The 25,186-nt window shown below is 42.0% G+C and overlaps 1 protein-coding gene across 1 annotated transcript in view; it reads left to right on the forward strand.

Moving 5' to 3' along the window:
• ITGA9 (integrin subunit alpha 9) overlaps nt 1-25,186 on the forward strand; it is a 694,926-nt gene that overhangs the window by 276,428 nt on the left and 393,312 nt on the right. Inside the window, exons 13-14 of the mRNA XM_089682391.1 lie at nt 6,198-6,243; nt 19,279-19,433. Of these exons, the coding sequence (XP_089538517.1) occupies nt 6,198-6,243; nt 19,279-19,433 (201 nt within the window). The remainder of the gene's footprint in view (nt 1-6,197; nt 6,244-19,278; nt 19,434-25,186) is intronic.

A 25,186-nucleotide genomic window follows, 5' to 3' on the forward strand; every position in this document is an offset into this window, starting at 1 on the left:
AAAGGCAAATAGGCTGTTCACTTTGCAAAAGAAATTTCCCTTAGCTTGGTGAATATTATTATAATTACTCCTAGATTGTAATCTCGAAAGAGCAGGGCCCTTGAACCCCTCGTGTATTGTTTTGTTACTGTATTGTCTCATGTTCTGTCCCCCACTATATTGTACAGCGCTGAGCAAACCTTTTGGCGCTATATAAATACTGTATAATAATAATAATTACAGGTACTTATATAGCGCCGTCAATTTACGCATTGAATTACATACATATTGTACGTTCACATCAGTCCCTAACCCTCAAGGGGTATACAATCTAAGGTCCCTAACTCACATTCATACATACACATACCAGGGCCAGTTTAGACAGGATCCAATTAACCTAGCAGCATGTTTTTGTAGTGGGGGAGGAAACAAGGAATACCTGGATGAAACCCACGCAGGCCCAGGGAGAACATGCTAACTCCAGGCAGGTGGTGCCGTGGTTGGGTTTCAAACCAGCCACCCGAGTACTGCCAGGTATAAGTGCTAACCATTTAGCCACTGGGCTGCCCCGATTATGGTAAACATACACTTTGCAAAGAATACCCAATCATGTGCAAGGTAAATAGAAGCATTGTATTTTTGCTTGCACTTTATTGGATATTGGGTGTAGGCACAGCTTCAACTCATTCAAGCTAAAGGAAAATTCCCTTGCAAAGTGAACAGTCTATTTGACTTTTGCAAATCAGTCCTATATTGTCCAAAGTCTCTTCCACCCAAAAATCTACCTGCAACTATATATTCTATCTTTTGCTAGCAAAAGCTTCTACTAGAAGTGTGTTTAATTTAGCAGCTTACAGGTGCATCTCGATAAATTAGAATATCATCAAAAAGTAAATGTATTTCAGTAATTCAATTAAAAAAGTAAAACTTTTAAATGATATAGATTCATTACACACAAAATGATATATTTTAAGCATTTCTTTTTTTTAATTTTGATGATTATGGCTTACAACTAGTAAAAACCCAAAAATCTGAAAATTAAAATATTACATAAGGATTTTTAATACAGAAATGTTGGCTTACTAAAAAGTATGTCCATGTACAATATAGCATGCTATCAATACTTGGTCGGGGCTCCTTTTGCATGAATTACTGCATCAATGTGACGTGGCATGGAGTCAATCAGCCTGTGGCACTACTACGGTGTTATGGAAGCCCAGGTTTCTTTGATAGCAGCCTTCAGCTCATCTGCATTGTTGGGTCTGATGTCTCTCATCTTCTTATTGACAATTCCCCACAAATTCTCTATGGAGTTTAGGTCAGTTGAACTTGCTGGCCAGTCAAGCACAGTGATACCATGATCATTAAACCAGGTATTGGTACTTTCGGCACTGTTGGCAGGTACCAAGTCCTGCTAGAAAATGAAATCAACATCTCCATAAAGCTGGTCAGCAGAGGGAAGCATGAAGTGCTCCAGAACTTCCTTGTAGAGGGCTGCACTGCCTTTGGACGTGATAAAACATAGTGCACCAACAACAGCAGATGACATGGCTCCCCAAATCTGGCCAGATCCACAGTGGACCTCATGCAACTTGATTCTGTGCCTTTTCACTCTTCCTCCAGACTCTGGGACCTTGATTTCCAAATGAAATGCTAAATTTACTTTCATCCGAGAAGAGGACTTTGGAATACTGAGCAACAATCCAGTCCTTTTTCTCCCTAGCCTAAGTAAGACGCTTCTGACATTGTCTCAGGTTCAGGAGTGGCTTGACACAAGGAATGCGAAAGTTGTAGCCCTTGTCCTGGATACGTCTGTGTGGTGGCTCTTGAAGCACTGACACCAGCTGTAGTCGACTCCGTGAATCTCCCACAAATTATTGAATGGCCTTTGCTTCACAGTCCTCTTAAGGCTGTGGTTATCCCTGTTGCTTGTGCACCTTTTTCTACCACACTTTTTCCTTCCACTCAACGCTCCATTAATAAGCTTGGATACAGCACACGACTGTCAAGTCAGCAGTCTTCCCCATGATTGTATAACCTACTGAACCAGACTAATGCAGGCCATAGATGGGGAGAAAAACTGCAGATTTTTCTTTTAAAAAACGAAAAATCGGTTGTTCAAGTGGCCGACGTTACCATCAATGGTAAAAAAAATCGGCCGATTTTCTACCCGTCTAGAGCCGGCAAAAAGTGTCCCTGCAGAGAGCTCTGCTATTTCTTTGACAGTTCCTTGACATTTATAGAAGTTGCAACAATGTATCTATTTGTTTCCATTTAGGATACAGATGTTTTTATTCGGAAACAAATAGATACAATGTTTCAACCGCTGTAAATGTCAAGTTTCTGTCAGAGAACTGTCAGAAATAGCGGAGCTCTCTGCAGAGACACTTTTTGCTGGACTGGAATTCTTCTTATTTTCATCCTACTTCTTCTTCTTCTTCTTCATCCTCATCCTCATCCTCTTCTTCTTCTTCTTCTTCTTCTTCATCCTCATCCTCTTCTTCATCATCCTCATCCTCTTCTTCCTCTTCTTCTTCATCCTCATCTTCTTCTTCTTCATCCTCTTCTTCATCCTCATCCTCTTCTTCTTCTTCTTCATCCTCATCCTCTTCTTCTTCTTCTTCTTCTTCTTCTTCATCCTCTTCTTCATCCTCTTCCTCTTCTTCTTTTTCTTCTTTTTGTCTTCCTCTTGCAGGTCACTGCTCATGCGCAGATTTTTTATCGGTAAAAAATCGGCCGATTTGCCCACTAATTGCCGCGAAAATCGGCCGATCGGAAAATCGGCCGATTTTTTTCCAACTTTACCGAAAAACAAAAACGGCCAAAATACCGAAAAACGGCCGACCAAATCGCCCACTAACGATCCGAAAATCGGCCGATTTTATTTTCGGCCGAAAAATCGGCCGATTTTCGACCCGTCTATGGCCTGCATAAGAAACCATTTAAAGGCTCAGGAAACCTTTACAGGTGTTTTGCGTTAATTAGCTGATTAGAGTGTGACATCGAGAGTCTGCAATATTGAACTTTTTCACAATATTCTAATTTTCTGAGATATTGAATTTTGGGTTTTCACTAGCTGGAAGACATAATCATCAAATTTAAAAGAAAGAAATACTTGAAATATATCATCTGTGTGTAATTAATCTATATATTATGAGTTTCACTTTTTGAATTGAACTACTGAAATAAATTTACTTTTTTATGATATTCTATTTTATTGAGATGCGCCTGTAAGTAGTTTTGAACTTGCAATGTCATAGACACTTTCTAATACAGTTATAACTGTACAGGTGCCATAACTGCTTTTGCCTAGTTTCAGGTATGATGTTTCTTACCTTTTTTACATGGTTAAAAAGTTATGTCATGTGCCCATGCATCTCTGATAGTGGGTGGCAGGGTTACAGGACACTGTACAGACACTCAATGTGGTTGTATTCCATAGTCTATTCAGGCAAGACGCAGGCTTTGCTTAAGCATGGGCGTGTTCAAGAGGCAGACTGTGATTAGGAGGAAGTATGTGCCAGAGGCAGGCTGTGTTTGGTCAGGGAGGGGGGGTGTTGGCTGAACAAACTGCCCAATACAGGCATGCTGTGTGTCTGCACAGTGTCCTGTACCTCTGAATGGCCAGCCAAAGGATGCAATCTGACCATGTAAGCACAGATCAGCTTCTGTGCTTTGCATGGTCAGTTTAAAACAAAGAAGAATGGTGACTGGCAGGATCAACCAGGCACTTTAAATTGAAGAATTACATGAAAATTATAGGCTATGAATTATAAAATTATTATACAGTATTTATAAAGCGCCAATAGTTCGCTCAGCGAAATAAACATATGTGAGCCCAAACATAGAAAAGATCTATATATAAAGAGGGTAACCTACACGTGAACTTTTTTTGTTTTTAGGGTAAGTGCTAGGGGAGACACGCGATCCATTTCTTTCATTGCTCCTCTGCATCTTCTAGCTGCAACAGAAAGACAGTCGAAAGTGAGAGTGCACATGGACAGCAAAACACAACACGCCTATAACTTTATTAAGATTAAATAATTGATAGAAAAAATATGTGTCTAAATAATGTTTATGTAGCGCTACCCTTGTGGGAGCCACTGTGTTGTGGGTATCCCAAAAACTCTCTCCGTACAGTCAGGCCACGGCAATTTTTCACACAAATTTGCATCCAGAGACAATGACCAGTCCATGGGCTTGGTTTTATTTTATTAGGGGAACTCAACTTGGACAGGGAAATGGGGATTATGGAATGCCCAGTTTCACTTGAATCAGTGGAAGGGGGACACTTCACTCTTATGTACAAAGGCAGTTCCTGGACTGTTCTTTTCCTGAAAGCCTTCAGTCATTGCAGATCAGGAGCAGCTGTCCTTTACGGGCGAGGAACTAGCAGCCCCTCGAAGATCACTTTGCTCCTCGTACCTGCATGCAGAGATGCCTTCTCTCCCCCTATAGAGCTGCTCCCAGTTCTACAGCCTGGAAGCACTACCAGCCCTCCTGGCTTCTCAGAAGAGCTCCCGGGACAAGGATTAAGGATTGAACTCAGTGCTGTCCTTAGAAAGCTTGCTACATGAGGCAGTTTTTTCCCTTGTAGATCCCAGAGTGTGCTGCTGTACTCACTCTGTCCTCTTTGCCCCCTGCTGCTCCAGGCCTTGATCCAATGCATGCCTCTCCTCTGAATGCATCCTCCTGAGCCAGCCCGAACCCAGCCTGGAGACCACCCCCCCCAATACCTAGGGAACCCCTCCTAGGCACTTACAGTCTCCTCAGCGCTCCATCTTCCACCCAACTCCTCTGTCAGCCTGACTCTTCCACATTTATAGTTCAGTCCACAACTCTACAAGGGCCTCCAAACCTAAGATTGGCCTTACCCCTCCGTGAATATGCAGATTAGGCCTCCACCCCTTCCTGCGTACCGACTTCTGGAAGGTTCTATGGTCCTCCAGAGTCAGGAGGAAGCGATAGAGCCACAACACAATGATTTTGCCTGTAATACACTACACTATTCTAGTAGCACACTAGAGGGTGCTACATTTAGTATCATATACAGAATGCAGTATCATTTAGTTCCTTTGATTACTATAAAAATTATGCACAATCTTGAGGTACCCATTACAAAATGTAAAAACTAAACTAATAGTTTTACAGAATGTAGCAACATCTGCACATATGGGGCAGCCTGAAAGGGATTTTTCTTTAATGACCACTGGCAGGTTTAGGCCCCCGTTGGATCCAAGAGGCTGCTCTCTGGGAGGAAGAAAAATACACACGCACGCTAGGTCTTCCAGAGAGCAATCTGATTCTTTATTCACAATTTTCTCCTTATATATGGTAAGTTGTAACAGGAGAACATAGAATGGAATTTTACTGAGTAATTTGTTAAGGCTATGTACGTGACATCTGTAACAATTCATATCGCACAGATCTAGAATCAATTACAAGAAACCAATGGTATTTTCCCTTTGAGCAGAAGTGGTTAACTTTTAACTATATCATAGCAGAAGCAGGTGTTGTTAGTACAAAGAAATAATTGGTTACTTTTCATGCCTTGAGCAAAGCTAGATTTAAAGGATGAGTGGCTGCAGTTCTATAGCACGTAACTGACACACACACAACTATACATTTGATTATCTAGACAAAATATAAAATAGAGAAGCAAAATGGAGTATATATAAAAAAAAAACAGAATGTAGGGCGAGGAACATACATTTCCCTTCACACCCTATTAGAGGTGATTTATTCTTTCAAAGCAAATACACCCTTGCACACTGGTACTGATTAGTATTTTATTGTATCTCTTCTAGCTCAGTTTCTATCCCTCATTCAGCTAATATGACCCCAGTGCGGATGGAGAGGGGTAGGGGAGGGGCAAGCAAAGATACTGTGCAGGTACTCAACATCCTCCTTATCAACTGATGACATCATTTTTTTTTTATGTTGTTGGTGGCTAGAAAGTTGTAATGGTGCACAATGAAAACCTGTGTTTTAGTGTAACTAAAAGGTAGGCTTCATCCCCCTGATGACTTGCATACAATTTTTGGGCAATTATTAGACATTATGCCAATGCACCTATGAAGAAACCTGAAGGCACCCTGGTTGAAAAAGTACTATGGTGGTTAACTGTAATAATGAGATACTTACTAGCATTCTGAGGTCAAGTAGCATTTATCTGCTACCATTAGACATTTCTCATTGCTTATCATCTCTTCTTTCAGATATGACCATTGGAGCTTTTATGTCAGACAGTGTTGTACTGCTAAGGTAAGGAAAATTTTACTGTATTTTATAAATGTGTCTATAGAAAAGAACATTTCTGCAGAGTGACACAGAAACACTTCAGTGGGCATAAGCTTGGAACATTTTGTTGAAAATTTTCCCTTTGGTAAATGTCTTCCATGTGCTTATTTTTGGATTTATAAACATTCATGTGCATAAAAGCATAATTTCATCAGTTAACCCCCCCGGCGGTATTCCCGAGTGTAGCTCGGGGTAAAGTTTCAGTACCAAAAGCGGTAACCCCGAGCTACACTCGGGCTTACCATGCGGCGTTGCTCAGGAAGTCCCTGCAGCGCTCACCTTGTCCTTCGCTCCCGCGATGTGTCCCCTGCAGCGTCCCCGGGCATTTCCTCCGGCCGATGCCGGCATCCAGCTTCTGTGTTCCGGTCCCTGCGATGTTGGGACGTACGGGCGGCAAATTTGAAAATTTTAAAAAATGAAATTTTTTTCTAAACGAATTTTACATAGTAATACATTGCTGTTTCAAACCATTTCACATACATTTTGTCCCGAGTGCTTTGTCCGGCGCCCTGCCTGCATTTTGACTGTTCTTTCTGCCTGGAAACTGAGAAACGTCCATGGCGTCCAAAAAGTGTCCCTTTAGGTCAAAAGCGGGTTTAGATCAGCTAGAGAACAGCGATAGTAAATCAGACCCACTTGCAGAACTGAGTGATAATGATTCGTGGCGGAAATTCGTCATCAGACACTGAAAACGATTTTGTGACTTTGCTCAGCGATGTGCGAACTTGGCGCTGTATTTCAAATTTCAGTGTTTTTGGTTTGAATATATTATTGAATTAAATGTATTATTATATTATTATTTTTTATGATTGTTTATTAAATTATAATTTATGATTTTGTGTTTCAAGTTTTATCATCCCCGGAATGTTTACTAGACTCTTGTTCGGACAGATTTCAGTGAGTTATTCCTAAATTACAGGCCTACAAAAAAAAACTACATATTTCCATGCAAAATAATGGTACCGCTTTCAGCACCAAAAATCTGAAATAATCATACCGCCAGGGAGGTTAAGAAGGCTGCACTTACAGCACTGATCTTAAACTTGAGCTCCAGGCAAACCACTAAATACACAGTTTAAAGTGGTTGTAGAGGCTCAAGGTTTTTTACCTTTATGCATTTTTTAAAACCTTCCATGTACAGCAGTGCCCCCAGCCCCTTCAATACTTACCTGAGCCCCATCGAGATCCAACGATGTGCATTACAGCCTTGGCTGTCTCGGGTCTCTGCCTCCTCATTGGCTGAGACAGCAAGCGGGAGCCATTGGCTCTCGCTGCCGTTAATCACAGTCAGTCAGCCAATGAGAGAAAGGGGGAGGGGACGAAGCAGTGGATGCCCCTATAGTAAGCTGCTTGCTATGGGGGCACCCAACAGAAAGGAGGAGCCAGGAGAGCCTGCGGGGGACCCGAGAAGAGGAGGATCCAGGCTGTTCTATGCAAAACCAATGCGCACAGCAGGTAAGTATAGACATGTTTGTTATTGTACAAAAAAAAAATACGAACCTTTAAATAGAACTGTAGGAGCTCCTTTACCTGTCAAAACTTTGTCATTATCTTCAACCAGTCTTAAGATTTACAAATCCCTATCAACACAAACAATCTGGTGAACTGACTTTACTTTGCTGCTGTCAAAGTGCATTTTTTACTGTTCTTAGAGATGCAATCTCAGAGATCATTTTGCTTATAGCAGAACTCTGGCTAAAAATGTTTTTTTGCCCGTGCAGTGGGGCTATGCCTTTTGTTCTAGGAGGGATATACTTACCTGACCTGCCAATCCATTCTGCACAAGACACTTCCCTTCAGCTCCTGCCCTACCGCAAGCCAGCAGTATTGTAAATGGACTGTTCCTGACGTCAGCACACTCAAAGCACGCTTCATAGACAGGAATAGTCCACTGCTGGACCATGGGTTACACAGTTTTCCGGATGATCGGCAGGTCAGGTGAGTAGAAGAAAGGAGCCGTTGACCTGTGCCCCCACTGCATGGTAAAATAAACATTTTACCCAGAGTTCTGCTTTTTCTTACTTTGGCCACTATAAGGGTTTCCACTGCTGCTGTAAGAGTTTGTATTTATTTTACTAATGGAAATTGCACCAGCAGGTACTTTGGCACAGAGAGATAGACAGAAACACACAAAAACCTTAATCTAACAGAAAACAGTCCTCAGTGATATGTATAAGAAAAAAAGAAAAACAATCCTCTTGCACTGCCAAATGGCTATGATCCCCAGCCCACCAAGTAGATGCAGAAACCTAACTAAATTCCCAATAGTGAAACAGATGAAATGAATAGTGAATTGGTGTTGCGCTACTCGGTGCATGAATAAATGGACAATATACATTAAAAATATATAATATATAAATAAATAAAATAAAGTGTTAAGATGAAGTAAACCCCAGGTGTGAAGATGAAAAAAAAATGCTGAAACAGCAACGAGTGTAAAAATAGCGACAAGTGTAACAAATGGCAACAGGAGTGAAGACGTGGCCATATATAATACTTATTACACACACCAAAACATCCACATAACACAAGGTGTGATAAAACATGTACAGTGGAGCAAAAAAGTATTTATTCAGCCACCAATTGTGCAAGTTCTCCCACTTAAAAAGATGAGAGAGGTCTGTAATTGGCATCATAGGTAGACCTCAACTATGAGAGACAAAATGAGAAAACAAATCCAGACAATCACATTGGCTGATTTGGAAAGAATTTATTTGCAAATTATGGTGGAAAATAAGTATTTGGTCACCTACAAACAAGCAAGATTTCTGGCTCTCACAGACCTGTACCTTCTTCTTTAAGAGGCTCCTCTGTCCTGCACTCATTACCTGTATCAATGGCACCTGTTTGAACTTGTTATCAGTATAAAAGACACCTGTCCACAACCTCAAACAGTCACACTCCAAACTCCACTATGGTGAAGACCAAAGAGCTGTCGAAGGACACTAGAAACAAAATTGTAGACCTGCACCAGGCTGGGAAGACTGAATCTGCAATAGGCAAGCAGCTTGGTGTGAACAAATCAACTGTGGGAGCAATAATTAGAAAATGGCCGACATACAAGACCACTGATAATCTCCCTCGATCTGGGGCTCCATGCAAGATCTCACCTCGTGGGGTCAAAATGATCACAAGAATGGTGAGCAAAAATCCCAGGACCACACGGGGGGACCTATTGAATGACCTGCAGAGAGCTGGGACCAACATAACAAAGGCTACCATCAGTAGAACACTATGCTGCCAGGGACTCAGATCCTGCAGTGCCAGACCTGTCCCCCTGCTTAAGCCAGTACATGTCTGGGCCCGTCTGAAGTTTGCTTGAGAGCATTTGGATGATGCAGAAGAGGATTGGGAGAATGTCATATGGTCAGATGAAACCAAAATAGAACTGTATGGTAGAAACACAACTCGTGGTGTTTGGAGGAGAGAGAATGCTGAGTTGCATCCAAAGAACGCCATACCTACTGTGAAGCATGGGGGTGGCAACATCATGCTTTGGGGCTGTTTCTCCGCAAAGGGACCAGGACGACTGATCCATGTACAGGACAGGATTAATGGGGCCATGTATCGTGGGATTTTGAGTGCAAACCTCCTTCCATCAGCAAGGGCATTGATGATGAAACATGGCTGGGTCTTCCAACATGACAATGATCCCAAACATACCGCCCGGGCAACGAAGGAGTGGCTTCGTAAGAAGCATTTCAAGGTCCTGGAGTGGTCTAGCCAGTCTCCGGATCTCAACCCCATAGAAAACCTTTGGAGGGAGTTGAAAGGCCGTGTTGCCCAGTAACAGCCCCAAAACATCACTGCTCTAGAGGAGATCTGCATGGAGGAATGGGCCAACATACCAGCAACAGTGTGTGCCAACCTTGTGAAGACTTCCAGGAAACGTCTGACCTCTGTCATTGCCAACAAAGGATATATAACAAAGTATTGAGATGAACTTTTGATATTGACCAAATACTTATTTTTCACCATAATTTGCAAATAAATTCTTTCCAAATCAGCCAATGTGATTGTCTGGATTTATTTTCTCATTTTGTCTCTCATAGTTGAGGTCTCCCTATGATGCCAATTACAGGCCTCTCTCATCTTTTTAAGTGGGAGAACTTGCACAATTGGTGGCTGACTAAATAGTTCTTTGCCCCTCTGTAAATGAATGATCAACAAATATAAATATAAATATATAAATGAGTGTGACACAGTAAATAAAAAGTCCCAAAAACAGTGAATCTTCAGCACAAGCTGTGAGACATCCCGTGGTCACTGCAAACAAACAATCCTCAACCAGTTTGTGTTCCCGCTCACCTACAGACTGCGACCCGCCAGGGGTCAAAAGGCATATAACCAGACCGATGATCTCAATATGGGTTGACCTCAGTAGTAAACAAAACAAAGACTTCTCTCCAGTAAAAATGGCAAGCACTCAAAGGCGTAACTTGGATCTTATTATAAGGATACGCCCATAGGTCTCTTTCACCTCCAATATCCCCACATGAAAGATCAAACAGGAAAACTTCCCATAGTGTAGTAAGTATAAAAGGATTTATTGTAAAAAAAATGCACAGAGAACCTACTCACATTAAAATTGGGGTCAGCAGACCCATACAGGCAAAACACTGCAACAAACTGCAAAGGGTGTTATTGGGAGTACCAAGATGGCGACTGCTGTCCGTACCGGAAATGACGTCACCACACTTCCGTCCTATGCGTTACGTCACAAATCACGTGACTTCATCAGGGCTCCTTTACGCTCGTTACTGTTTCAGCATTTTTTTCATCTTCACACATGGAGTTTACGTCATCTTAACACTTTATTTTATTTATTTATATATTATATATTTTTTATGTATATTGTCCATGTATTCACACAACACCAATTCACTATTCATTTCAGTGATGTGTATACCTTCCCATCCTCAACAACATCCAAATGAAGAAAAAGGGAAGATCAATGATCATACTCTGCGGTTAAAAACTTCTTTCCTTTATTTCAAAACAGCACAGGATACAAGATTAAGCATTGACGCATTTCCTGTTGTACTCAGCACTTTGTCATATGTTATATTATATGGATATCACTGAGGCTTGGTTCCTGTCCACTGAGATTTTTAGATGTTTTTGGAATCTCCTGTTGCAATTATTATAGTATACAGTCAATAAAATCCATATATGGGACAGCATACTGATTTACTAAAGGATTTGAGAATGTTTGCATAAAAAAAAACATGACGCTTCACTTTAGTTATCTGCCCATGTGAAAAGAAAACCTTTTACTTTTTTTCATCTGCACACATTTGGATAATTGAAGTGAGAATTTATTGTGTGAACAATCTCACATCCTGAGTAAAGCAAGCCTTAGTGTGTGATCTTGCTTTTTCATTTTGATAAGCAGGAACCAAATTGTAAATTATGACATGCAGAGCTTGCTGTTGGACTATTTAAAGTGAAACTTTACCTGGGATTGGGAAAATTAAAAATCAGCTGCTACAAGTACTGTATTTTTCAGATACATACAGTGGGGCGAAAAAGTATTTAGTCAGCCACCAATTGTGCAAGTTCTCCCACTTACAAAGATGAGAGAGGCCTGTAATTGGCATCATAGGTAGACCTCAACTATGAGAGAAAAAATGAGAAAACAAATCCAGACAATCACATTGGCTGATCTGGAAAGAATTTATTTGCAAATTTTGGTTGAAAATAAGTATTTGGTCAATATCAAAAGTTCATCTCAATACTTTGTTATATATCCTTTGTTGGCAATGACAGAGGTCAGACGTTTCCTGTAAGTCTTCACAAGGTTGGCACACACTGTTGCTGGTATGTTGGCCCATCCTCCATTCAGATCTCCTCTTAGCAGTGATGTTTTGGGGCTGTCGCTGGGCAACACGGACTTTCAACTCCCTCCAAAGGTTTTCTATAGGGTTGAGATCTGGAGACTGGCTAGGCCACTCCAGGACCTTGAAATGCTTCTTATGAAGCCACTCCTTCGTTGCCCGGGCGGTATGTTTGGGATCATTGTCATGTTGGAAGACCCAGCCACGTTTCATCTTCCCTTGCTGATGGAAGGAGGTTTGCACTCAAAATCTCACGATACATGGCCCCATTCATTCTGTCCTATATTCATTCTGTCCTATACATGGATCAGTCGTCCTGGTCCCTTTGCGGAGAAACAGCCCCAAAGCATGATGTTGCCACCCCCATGCTTCACAGTAGGTATGGTGTTCTTTGGATGCAACTCAGCATTCTCTCTCCTCCAAACACCACGAGTTGTGTTTCTACCAAACAGTTCTGTTTTGGTTTCATCTGACCATATGACATTCTCCCAATCCTCTTCTGGATCATCCAAATGTTCTCTAGCAAACTTCAGAGGGGCCCGGACATGTACTGGCTTAAGCAGGAGGACACGTCTGGCACTGCAGGATCTGAGTCCCTGGCGGCGTAGTGTGTTACTGATGGTAGCCTTTGTTACGTTGGTCCCAGCTCTCTGCAGGTCATTCACTAGGTCCCCCGTGTGGTCCTGGGATTTTTGCTCACCGTTCTTGTGATCATTTTGACCCCACGGGGTGAGATCTTGCGTGGAGCCCCAGATCGAGGGAGATTATCAGTGGTCTTGTATGTCTGCCATTTTCTAATTATTGCTCCCACAGTTGATTTGTTCACACCAAGCTGCTTGCCTATTGCAGATTCAGTCTTCCCAGCCTGGTACAGGTCTACAATTTTGTTTCTGGTGTCCTTCGACAGCTCTTTGGTCTTCACCATAGTGGAGTTTGGAGTGTGACTGTTTGAGGTTGTGGACAGGTGTCTTTTATACTGATAACAAGTTCAAACAGGTGCCATTGATACAGGTACTGAGTGCAGGACAGAGGAGCCTCTTAAAGAAGAAGGTACAGGTCTGTGAGAGCCAGAAATCTTGCTTGTTTGTAGGTGACCAAATACTTATTTTCCACCATAATTTGCAAATAAATTCTTTCCAAATCAGCCAATGTGATTGTCTGGATTTGTTTTCTCATTTTGTCTCTCATAGTTGAGGTCTACCTATGATGCCAACTACAGGCCTCTCTCATCTTTTTAAGTGGGAGAACTTGCACAATTGGTGGTGACTAAATACTTTTTTGCCCCACTGTATCAACCTGCGCATTCCAGTGCTCTCTTCCATGCAGTAAATTTTTTTCAGTGTCCCTGTTTCTCCACATCACAGCCATTTTGGCTTTGGGAGCTGACTGTCACTACTAGATGACTCAAAGCCAACTCCCTACTGTGCAAGACACATCCTGTCTTTAGACTGGTCCTGCAGCCTCCAGGGATGTGTCATAATGTGGTGGTCCACCAGGCTTCAATTATAACTAAAATATCACCTTTTGGTGGACTAGCACACATTTAACATAACTAAGAGAGAAATGGAAGCATGCCTGTTGGTTTTTATTGTCTAAGCGACACCAGGGAATGACAACTGGATTCTAATTGGTTGCCATGAATAACAGGTAAAAATTCAGATATATACATATACACCAATCAGCTGTAAGATTGTGACCACTCACTACAACCCGTTGAGGCTTGGACTCCACTGAACCTCTGAAGGGGGAATATATATAAATATAGCACTACCCCCTTAAGGGTTGCTTAGTAATTTATAAAGTTTATATGGAATTTAAACATATGATCAGAAAGAACAAGATAACATTGGCATACGCAGCAAATAAGATCACTCTTGTCAGTTGTGAATAAAAGTGCCAGTGAAAGGAACTCTTAAGGCATCAGCATACCAAGACATTTTGGACAATTTCATGCTCCCAACTTTGTGGATTTTGGGGGTGGCCCCTTCTTGTTCCAATATAACTGCGCACCAGTGCACAAAGCAAGGTTCATAAAAACATGGATGAGCGAGTTTGGGGTGGAGGAATTTGACTGGCCTGCACAGAGTCCTGACCACAACCCGATAGAACATCTTTGGGATGAATTAGAGCGGAGACTGCAAGCCAGGCCTTCTCGTCCGACATCAGTGCCTGACCTGACAAATGTGCTTCTGGAAGAATGGTTCACCCTTCCCATAGACACCGTCCTAAACCTTGTGGACAGCCTTCCTAGAAGAGTTGAAGCTGCAAAGTTCGGGGCCAACTCAATATTGAACCCTATGGACTAAGACTGGGATGCCATTAAAGTTCATGTGCGTGTAAAGGCAGGCGTCCCAATACTTTTGGCAATATAGTGTGTATATGTGTGTGTGTGTGTGTATATATATATATATATATATATATATATATATATACAGGGGCGGACTGACCATTTGGAAACTCGGGCACAGCCCGAGGGCCCGGAGTCAGTAGGGGGCACCGTGAGATGCCCCTGGTACCTTTTTCATTGTCTTTTTTGAGTTTGGGCAAGGACACAGGGGCCCCATGATCCCCAATTGCCCGGGGGCCCCATGAGTTGTCAGTCCGCCCCTGATAGAGTAGATATATATATATATAGCTATCATTAGTGAAACTATTTCAGTCTTGTTAGACTTCTCAAGTAACATCTTACAAGTTATAATTTCACATGCCCCCAGAAAACATAAGACTGAGCTCACTATCAGCAGCTGTCATAAAACTATTTCCTCTTCTATTACGCATTCAAGTTGTACTATAGTGTTTGACACTGATTAAAGATTACTTTTGGCCTCTAAACTATTCCCCATGGTGCATCTCATGATTTTCCATGTGCTTCCACAAATTTAATTGTCGCATTCAAATACTGCTCCAAAATCAGATGCAGTGCAAACCAAGGTTAAGTTAATATTAGGAAGGTTCACTAAAGGGACAGCCCAAGAAAATGTAGATTTACAGTATCTCCCAGAAGTGAGTACACCCCTCACATTTTTGTAAATATTTTATTATATCTTTTCATGTGACAACACTGAAGAAATTAAACTTTGCTACAATGTGACGTAGTCAGTGTACAGCTTGTATAACAGTGTAAATTTGATGTCCCCTCAAAATAACTCAACTCACAGCCATTAATGTCTAAACCGCTGGCAAATGTGAAAAGTGAAAATGTCCAAATTGGGCCCAATTAGCCATTTTCCCTCCCCTGTGTCATGTGATTCATTAGTATTACAAGGTCTCAGGTGTGAATGGGGAGCAGGAGTGTTAAATTTGGTGTTTTCGCTCTCACTCTGTCATACTGGTCACTGGAAGTTCATTATGGCACCTCATGGCAAAGAACTCTCTGAGGATCTGAAAAAAAGAATTTTTGCTCCACATAAAGAAAGCCTAGGCTATTAGAAGATTGCCAAGTCCCTAAAACTGAGCTGCAGCATGGTGGCTGGACAACGGTTTAACAGGACAGGTTCCACTCAGAACAGGCCTCGCCATGGTCGACCAAAGAAGTTGAGTGCACGTGCTCAGCATCATATCCAGTTGTCTTTGGGAAGTAGACGTATGAGTGTTGCCAGCATTGCTGCAGAGTTTGAAGGGGTGGGGGGTCGGCCTGTCAGTGCTCAGACCATACGCCACACACTGCATCAAATTGGTCTGCATGGCTGTCGTCCCAGCTTCTAAAGATGATGCACAAGAAAGCCCGCAAACAGTTTGCTGAAGACAAGCATACTAAGGTCACGGATTACTGGAACCATGTCCTGTGGTCTGATGAGACCAAGATAAACTGATTTGGTTCAGATGGTGTCAAGCCTGTGTGGCGGAAACCAAGTGAGGAGTACAAAGACAAGTGTGTCTTGCCTACAGTCCAGCATGGTGGTGGGAGTGTCATGGTCTGGGACTGCATGAGTGCTGCCAGCACTGGGGAGCTACAGTTCATTGAGGGAACCATGAATGCCAACCTGTACTGTGACATACTGAATCAGAGCATAATCCCCTCCCTTCAGAGACTAGGTCGCAGGGCAGTATTCCAACATAATGACCCCAAACACACCTCCAAGATGACCACTGCCTTCCTAAAGAAGCTGAGGGTAAAGGTGATGGACTGGCCAAGCATGTCTCCAGACCTAAACCCTTTTGAACATCTATGGGGCATCCTCAAATGGAAGGTGGAGGTGCGCAAGGTCTCTAACATCCACCAGCTCCGTGATGTCATCATGGGGGAGTGGAAGAGGACTCTAGTGGCAACCTGTGAAGCTCTGGTGAACTCAATGCCCAAGAGGATTAAGGCAGTGCTGGAAAATAATGGTAACCACACAAAATGTTGACACTTTTGAGCCCAATTTGGACATCTTCACTTAGGGGTGTACTCACTTTTGTTGCCAGCAGTTTAGACATTAACGGCTGTGTGTTGAGTTATTTTGAGGGGACAGCAAATTTACACTGTTATACAAGCTGTACGCTCACCACTTTACATTGTAGCAAAGTGTCATTTCTTCAGTGTTGTCACATGAAAAGATATAATAAAATATTTACAAAAATGTGAGGGGTGTACTCACTTCTGTGAGATACTGTAACTTGGAAACCAACCAAAATTTTGTTTCTAATTTGTACTTCCATATGCCTTGTTTTGGAAGATGTATGCGGTATAGAAAGCGAGTATGTCCATTATTTCAAACATAAGATGATTAAAAGCTGTAAATGCAGTGAGCCTAATTAATCAGAAACTGGTCTGCTTTTTTCTGGCACAAGTTTACATCTTTAATGGGAAAATAGTAGGACCTTAGTAAATGTCAAATATGGAAGTGTACATCTTTCAGTGTTTTTATATTGGTGTGTGCATTCCCCTTTCTGAGCTACTAAATTTGACATTAGCTCTGTTAAAGGTATCAGTGGGAGATACTGTATTCTCCTCTATCACACAGGTGTCAAGCATAGTGACCACCAGAAATACACTGCAGGAAGCATCCTGTAAATTTGCTTATCTTACTTTGCTCCATTGTAAATTTAGGCTCTATGTAAACCAATGCATAGCTGTTTTTCTTTTTTGTGTGACAGGACCACAAAGATTAGAAGTGAAATTCATAGTAAAGCATTTCCCAACATTAATAACAAATGGTGTACTGTGATTTTGTAGAGCTGATTTGGTAAAGGCATACCTCCTGCCTTAGTCTATGTGCTCATGATTTTCTGCCTGGATCTGATCCATTGGATATTTGTGACTTAACAGACTAGATTTTAGTTAAAAAGTGAAGCTCAAGGCCTTTACAATCTCTTTGTTTAAAGAAACTCTAAACCCTTGTTCTGAACACACTAGATGGCTTTTTATTCCTCTTTTGAACTATCCTTTGAGCTTTGCCCATCAGACATGCTCAATTTGATTTTCCTTACATTTTCGGACCCAGGGAGTTAAACGTTTGTAGAGAGGCCATGAATTGCATTAGCCGTACTCTCGAGATTACTGTAGCAAATCTGACTTTAGTAATTTCTGAAATTTTCCTGCCTTTGCTGTACAAGCAAACAATTACTGAAATTGAGTTTCATTAAGCATCTATATTCTCTGGGGTGAGAATACTTGGATGATGGCCAAGGTATCTGTCACTGAATCACCAACCCTTAACCCCTACTTGTTATGAAGAAGAAGCACAAGGTCGTTCTATGTGAAATCTAAACAAATGCCTTAACTCTTCATATAATGTAGACTTTTAGTGCAAATGAATTTTTTGGAACAATTTGGGCACCCCTTAATATTTTACTCATTTTCTCAATAGAACATTTAACACCGCCTCCATAGAAAGCACACTTAACTTGGAATGCCAGAAATTGCTTAAGTTTTGGATAGAATAGGGAAGGCTTAGATCTTCTGTTGGGTTTTTATTGCAGTTTTTCACTTCCAATGCTGCCCTTGGTACATATAGCTAAAGGAGCCTACAGTAGGTCACAGGACAGAAAATAAGGGTAAATTTGCATAATGGGCACAAAGACCTCAATTAAAACTTGGTAGAGGTTCTACCTTCAACTTAAACCTTGTCAGGAATGGACTTGCCAGTGGTGGTGGGACTCACCTGCCTTGTGGGCTGCAGTACCAGGGCTGGACAGCGGGTGCTCTCAGCAACCAGAGGCTCACTCCTGCAATGAGTCATCACCTGAGGCTGATTACAGCAGGTGTATTTAAGGAATGGCCAGCCCTGTGATCAGGGCCTTGGTGTATGTTTCCCATGAGCCCCTGTACCTGCATCCTGTCTGCTTCCTGCCTGATCCTGATTCTGCGTTAATCCTGACTCTGCATGAACTCTGCCTGTCCTGACCTCGGCTATTCCTGACTACGCTTCCGCCTGCTCCTTGTACTTTGCCTGCCCGTTTGGTACCGACCCGGCCTGCCCGACTACGTTTAGTATTGTTCTTATTGTTATCTGTTGGAGGTTTGGTTGCACTGTGTTTATGTTTAGTCTTGCACTGCGTTTATGTATTGTTTAGTCTTTAATAAATTGTATTGTTTATACTATACCTGGAGCCTGTGTTTCCCTGTGTCAGTCCACACATTTCTGGTCATACCCGGATCCCTAACAAACCCTATACCTATTTTTAAAAAAATCTGTAATTTTTTCACTTTATACACATTTCTTAAAATGTCAGTTTAGGTTTATCATGTATTTGCTAAATTTAATAAATTGAGAACAAATAAACACAAAATATGCCAGTACCATTTACAAAGTCACAGCCACCAAATATGCTTTGAGAATATTTTCTCACTCTTTCTTGTAATGCTTCTAGCTCAAAAATATTTTTATGATGTCCTGCATGCTCTTTAAGTTTTTAAGTCACCCACGGATTTTTAAAAATATTCCACATCCTTAATCTTACGTTTCTTCAAGTAAGTGAAATTGAGGTATGTTTTGGATCATTGACTTGTTGGAATACTCAGCCTCATTTCAGCTTCAGCTATTCCACTGAATATGGGATTGAAAATTCACAAATCATGTCATTAGACCAGGTGTGCACTTTTTTTGCATTTACTGTAAATATTAAAGATTTGAGGATATCGGGATTGAATATGTTGTAATTTGAGGCTGCATTGGTGCATGTACGTTCCTTCCACATGGTCACTCCATTGACTCATTAACCCATTATTTTTCCGTAGAACAAGACCAGTAATTACAGTGAAGGTCACCATATTGCTGCCATCTTCCATTAATATCACCGCACCACAGTGCCATGATGGTACACAACATGTGAACTGTGCCAACGTTACTGTTTGTTTCCAATTCTATGGCAAGCACGTTCCTGGAGAAATAGGTAAAGTTTGTGTTACAAAGCAAAGTCCTTCTTGTTGTCTGTTTATGCACGATTCTGAAACAGAATTATATTATAATGTTAATTTAAAAGGATTGTATGTTAACAGTCTTGCTGAGATGGATAGCATAAATGAATAGTTAAGACTGAAATACCTTTTTCTGGTGAAAATGCTGCTCTGGACTCCTTCGAGTGCTAGTTGTCTGACCAAAAATCTAGGCATTTGTTTATGTAATCTCTACTAAAGGGGAAAGCTAATCTAAACTCTGTTGCCCACCTTTATTATTTTTATTATTACACAGGATTTATATAGCGCCAACAGTTTGCTCAGCGCTTTACAATATAACGTGAGACAATACAGCAACAATACAGTTCAATACAAGAGGGATTTGAGGGCCCTGCTCCTTGGAGCTTACAATCTAGGAGGGAGGGGCTAGTGGTACAAAAGGTAGTAACTGTGGGGGATGGAGTGGTTGGAAGAGTAGAAGATTCCAGTATTAGCTGTGGGCAGGATAGGCTTCCCTGAAGAGATAGGTTTTCAGAGATCACCTAAAAGTGAGCAGAGTAGGCGATAGTCTGATACATTGGGGTAGAGAGTTCCAGAGGATGGGGGAAGCTCTGGAGAAGTCCTGGAGATGAGCATGGGAGGAGGAGACAAGGGAGCTAGAGAGTAGGAGGTCTTGTGAGGAGCGGAGAGTACGGTTTGGGTGATATTTGGAGACAAGATCGGTGATGTAATTTGGGGCAGCGTTATAAATGGCTTTATACGTTATTGGTAATGTTTTGAATTTTATCCGTTGGGCAACGGGAAGCCAGTGGAGGGATTGGCAGAGAGGGGTGGAGGACACTGAGTGGAGGTCAGTGGAGGGATTGGCAGAGAGGGGTGGAGGACACTGAGTGGAGGTCAGTGGAGGGATTGGCAGAGGGGGGTGGAGGACACTGAATGGAGGCCAGTGGAGGGATTGGCAGAGAGGGGTGGAGGACACTGAGTGGAGGTCAGTGGAGGGATTGGCAGAGAGGGATGGCAGATACTGATGTAATAAAGGGGCGGGGATGCTCATGACATGCAGTATACTTTCTCCTACACCTGCAACAACCGGGAAGAAGGGATCATTTGGGGACTTTAAATTTGCCAAAAAGAGAGCATACAAAAGTAAATCACTAACGTTTTATAGCATCTTTATTATACAATTAAAACATCATTACAAACAAATGATTATTGTCAGATACAGTAGTGTTCAGCTGGCGAATGTAAGTAGCTCCAGATTGCCCACATCTACACCTCCCCACATGGATCTATTTGCTGTCCCCTTTTCCCCCACAGTTTGGACCCTCATTACCACAAGGGAGGTGTGTGTGTGTCCCCTCCCCTTCCTTCAGATGTTCAACTGTTTTTAGTATTTTTGTTGGTTCTGCATAGTACGTAAACAGTTTTTTTTTCTGATATTTTTTTTTTTGTGCTGTATTGTATATTTATTGCATCTACCTTTGTAAATGAATATTGGTTGCATACATAGAGGCATGGATCCTACGGACGCAAGACTATTGCAAAATGCATTGATCCATTACGCCAATATACTTACATGCACTAATTGAAGACAGCTGTATATGGCAAAGATCATTTGTTAATTTTTAATGATGTTTTAATTCTATAATAAAGATGCTGTATACTTTAGCAGTTTACTTTTGTATGTTCTCTTTGTGGCACACATAAAGTCCCAAACAATCCTTTCTTCTTCATTGTTGCTGGGACAGGAGGAAGTACATTGCATGGTTTCTAGTGTAAGGATGGTGCCAGAGAGTAATCGCAGGAAAGTCCTACCTATATCATGTTTGGAAAGAATGCTGATGGAATCATTGACCTAATAGAGCCACATGTCCAATACATACTGTACATACCTATAGACTATTTTTAAAAAAGCAATTAAAGTGACATTCATTAAACTTTCACTGCAGTGAATGTTTTCTGAATATCATTCACTCCAGCATTCAATTTATTCCTCAAACATTAAAGCGGTAGTAAACACCGATTGGTGACTTGTATCTTCAGGTAAGCTCATAATAAAGCTTACCTGTTGGTACAAGGAATATCTCCCAGACATGCACCGTTTAGGAGATATTCACTATTTTTGCAGTTGGTGAAGTTTTTGACAGGTACCCGCTCGCACTTTTGGCTCAGTTCGCTGTAGCGAAGTGAGCCAGAAGTTCGGCCCCCTCCTCCCTCCCGCAATTTACTTTCATAGGTCCCAGAAGACTGCTGGACCAACTAGGAGGTGCAGCGTGACTCACGCATGCACAGTGGGCACCAGGCTGTGAAGCCGCAAGCTTACCGACTGTTTCCCGGCGATCGGCGGCAAACAGTGACAGACAGCACAGCTGCAGTAATGGTGTTGCTGACAATTGTCCTGCCCTTAAAAAACACACACCTGTTTTGGGTTTACTGGTTTCAAGAAGCACTGTCTGATGTGAACCATGCCTTGCATAAAGGGGTCTCAGAAGACCTACGATCAAGAATTGTTGACTTGCATGAAGCTGGAAAGGGTTACAAAAGTATCTCCAAAAGCCTTGATGTTCATGTGTCCACGGTAAGACAGACTGTCTACAAATGGAGAAAGTTTAGCACTGTTGCTACTCTCCCTAGGCGTGGTCATCCTGTAAAAATGACTGCAAGAGCACAGCGCAGAATGCTGCATGAGGTAAAGAAGAATCCCAGAGTGTCAGCTAAAGACCTACAGAAATCTCTGGCACATGTTAACATTTTTGTTGACACATCTACAATAAGGAAAACATTAAACAAGAATGGAGTACATGGGAGGACACCACGGAGGAAGCCATTGCTGTCCAAAAAGAATATTGCAGCACGTTTGAAGTTTGCAAAAGAGTTGTTTGGGAAGAACACACAGCACTATGTGTGGAGAAAAAAAGGCACAGCACACCAACATCAAAACCTCATCCCCACTGTAAAACATGGCGGAGGGAGCATCATGGTCTGGGGCTGCTTTGCTGCCTCAGGGCTTGGATGGATTGTTGTCATTGATGGGAAAATGAATTCCAGAGTTTATGAAGACATTTTGCAGGAAAACGTACGACCGTCTGTCCGCCAACTGAAGCTCCGCAGAGGATGGGTGATGCAACAGGACAATGACCCAAAGCATACAAGTAATTCAACAAAACAATGGCTGCAACAGCACAGAATACGCCTTCTGGAGTGGCCCAGTCAGAGTCCTGACCTCAACCCAATTGAAATGCTGTGGCATGACCTTAAGAGAACGATTCACACCAAACATCCCAAGAATATTGCTACACTGAAACAGTTTTGTGAAGAGGAGTGGTCCAAAATTACTCCAGATCGTTGTGCAGGTCTGATCTGCAACTACAGGAAACATTTGGTTGAGGTTATTGCTGCCAAAGGAGTGTCAACCAGTTATTAAGTCCAAAGGCTCACATACTTTTTCCTCCCTGCACTGTGAATGTTTACATGTTATGTGCAATTAAACCATGGCAACATCTAATGTTTGTGTAGTATTATGTTCAGCAGAATGTGTTCTTCTATTGTTGTGACTTAGATGATGTTCAGAGCACATTTTATGCCCAATTCATGCAAAACTCCACGTAACCCCAAGGGGTTCACATACTTTTTCTTCCAACTGTAAGTCATCCAAACTGTTTGCTACTATAAACGTTTACAAATGTTTGTTTAGACTAAGGGACTTTTTTATGTTTGACTTTTTCAACTTTTTGAACATGCTTTTTTTTGGTGCTTGAACCAAACTTTAAAAGGCAAAATCCAAATTTTTCATTTCTATCCTAGGAAATTTGTATAGGTGCAACAATGTTTTTATTTTTTTTTGTCTTTTAATCTTTTTTTTTCCTTTTTTCTCTTTTTGTTATGTGACATAACAGTGTGTGTGCGTGTGTGTGTGTGTATAATACCTTCAGATTACTTTCATCTGCCCACAAACTCGGAGTTATCTGAAACTTGTCAGTTTATTGAGTTTATTCAGTCACCAGGATGGATCAGTTTACAGTGTAAATATTTTGTCCACAAGTCAGAGTTTATGGACTGTTTATTTTAGTAACTTCAGTTACGATAACCTGACTGTGACCTTCAAAAGCATTTTTATTGATTGTAACTGTCCTGTCAATAGCTGAGATGGTTATGTCACAGTGTTTGCTGTTTGTGTAGTGTACTTATTTTACTTTTGGAAAGATTTGCAGATCGCTTTACAAATGAATGTCCATATCTTGCGTCTCATAAAACAGAGTCATATTGTTAAAAATATATATTTTTAGATGCATGTAGGTGTTTAAGAAAGTTTGCTTTTATTTATTTTTTATTCACTCTGTTACCTAACGCAGTATTTGAAGTGAACACACTTTTGATAGGATGACATAAATCTTTTCTTGTAGCAAATGACACATGCTTATTGATTGTTACTAGGGGTCAGACTAACACTGATAGCCGTAATAGAAAATCAATAATGTCGGGGCTAGAGAGGAGCATTAACCACCTGTGTACCAGTACTAGTGTGCAGCACTCCTTCATTACCAGGCTAGTTTTCAGTGCTGTGATCAGTTGCTGACTGACAACGCATGGGGCCCCCAGGCCAAACGGGATCATGGGGCCCCTGTGTCCTTACCCAAACTTAAAAAAGCCTATGAAAAAGGTACCAGGGGAATCTCATGGGGCCCCCTACTGACCCTGGGCCCTCGGGCAGTGCCTGAGTTTCCAAATGGTCAGTCCGCCCCTGGCTGTGATAGTTTCTTTTGGCAATACCTAAAATTGAACTCCACCCAAAAGGGGAAGTTCCGCTTGTCTACCTACCCCTCCCTCCACTGCCACATTTGACATCTTTTTTTTTGGGGGGGGGGGGGCACGTACCTAGTTTTGAAGGGTACCTGCTTCCAGTTCCTGGTCAGGTCATGGCATTACTCTGAGCTGGATCTTCGCCCCCCACCCAACCCCCACAGCTTTCTGGGACACTTCACAGGTCCCAGAAGACTGCTGCCCATTCACAAAGCGCAGCACGTTTCGCTAATGCGCAGCAGGAAACCGACTGTAAAGCCATAAGGCTTCACTTCTGGTTTCCCTTACTGAAGATGTCGGCGCCAGCTCCTGAAGCCAATTGAAGAATCAACTTAGGTGAGGACATCGCTGGACCCCCAGGACAGGTAATTGCCCTTTTATTAAAAGACATTAGCTACAGTATTTGTAGCTGCTGACTTATTTTTTTTGGGGGGAGCCAGGAGCTCCGCTTTAATTGCTTCCTGGCTTCCCTATAGCAGAAATACTGCTACAGGGCGGCACGTGTATATACTGTATATGTGATTTTGCATTTCCGAGTAGGGGGCGTGTGCATGTCCTACCTGTGCCGCCATTCGTGGCCACGGCTGTCAATCACCGGGTCCCGGATGGTGATTACTTGCCGGCGCACAGTGATTGCTGAGCATCTCTGATGGGGAGGAGAACTGTTTGTAAATAAAACAGTTCTCCTCCCTGTCAGCTCGTGCACACTGCTTTAGATGGCTATGCTCTGCACAGCCATGCAAAGCAGTGTGCTTACAGTGAAACACAGGGACATAGCATACAGTAAAACAGCACACAGTTAAGCTTTTGATCACCCCTCATGTTAACCCCTTCCTGCCCAGTGCCATTAGTACAGTGTCAGTGTTTATTTTTTTAGCACTCTTTACTGTATTGGTGTCACTGGGGATGTCAGTGACACCAGATCAGTTCGCCCCAGTGTCAGAATGCC

The sequence above is a fragment of the Staurois parvus genome, unplaced genomic scaffold (genome assembly GCF_062004578.1).
Source record: "Staurois parvus isolate SC_StPar_1 unplaced genomic scaffold, SC_StPar_1.0 ptg000288l, whole genome shotgun sequence".
In the NCBI taxonomy this organism is placed as follows: Eukaryota; Metazoa; Chordata; class Amphibia; order Anura; family Ranidae; genus Staurois; species Staurois parvus.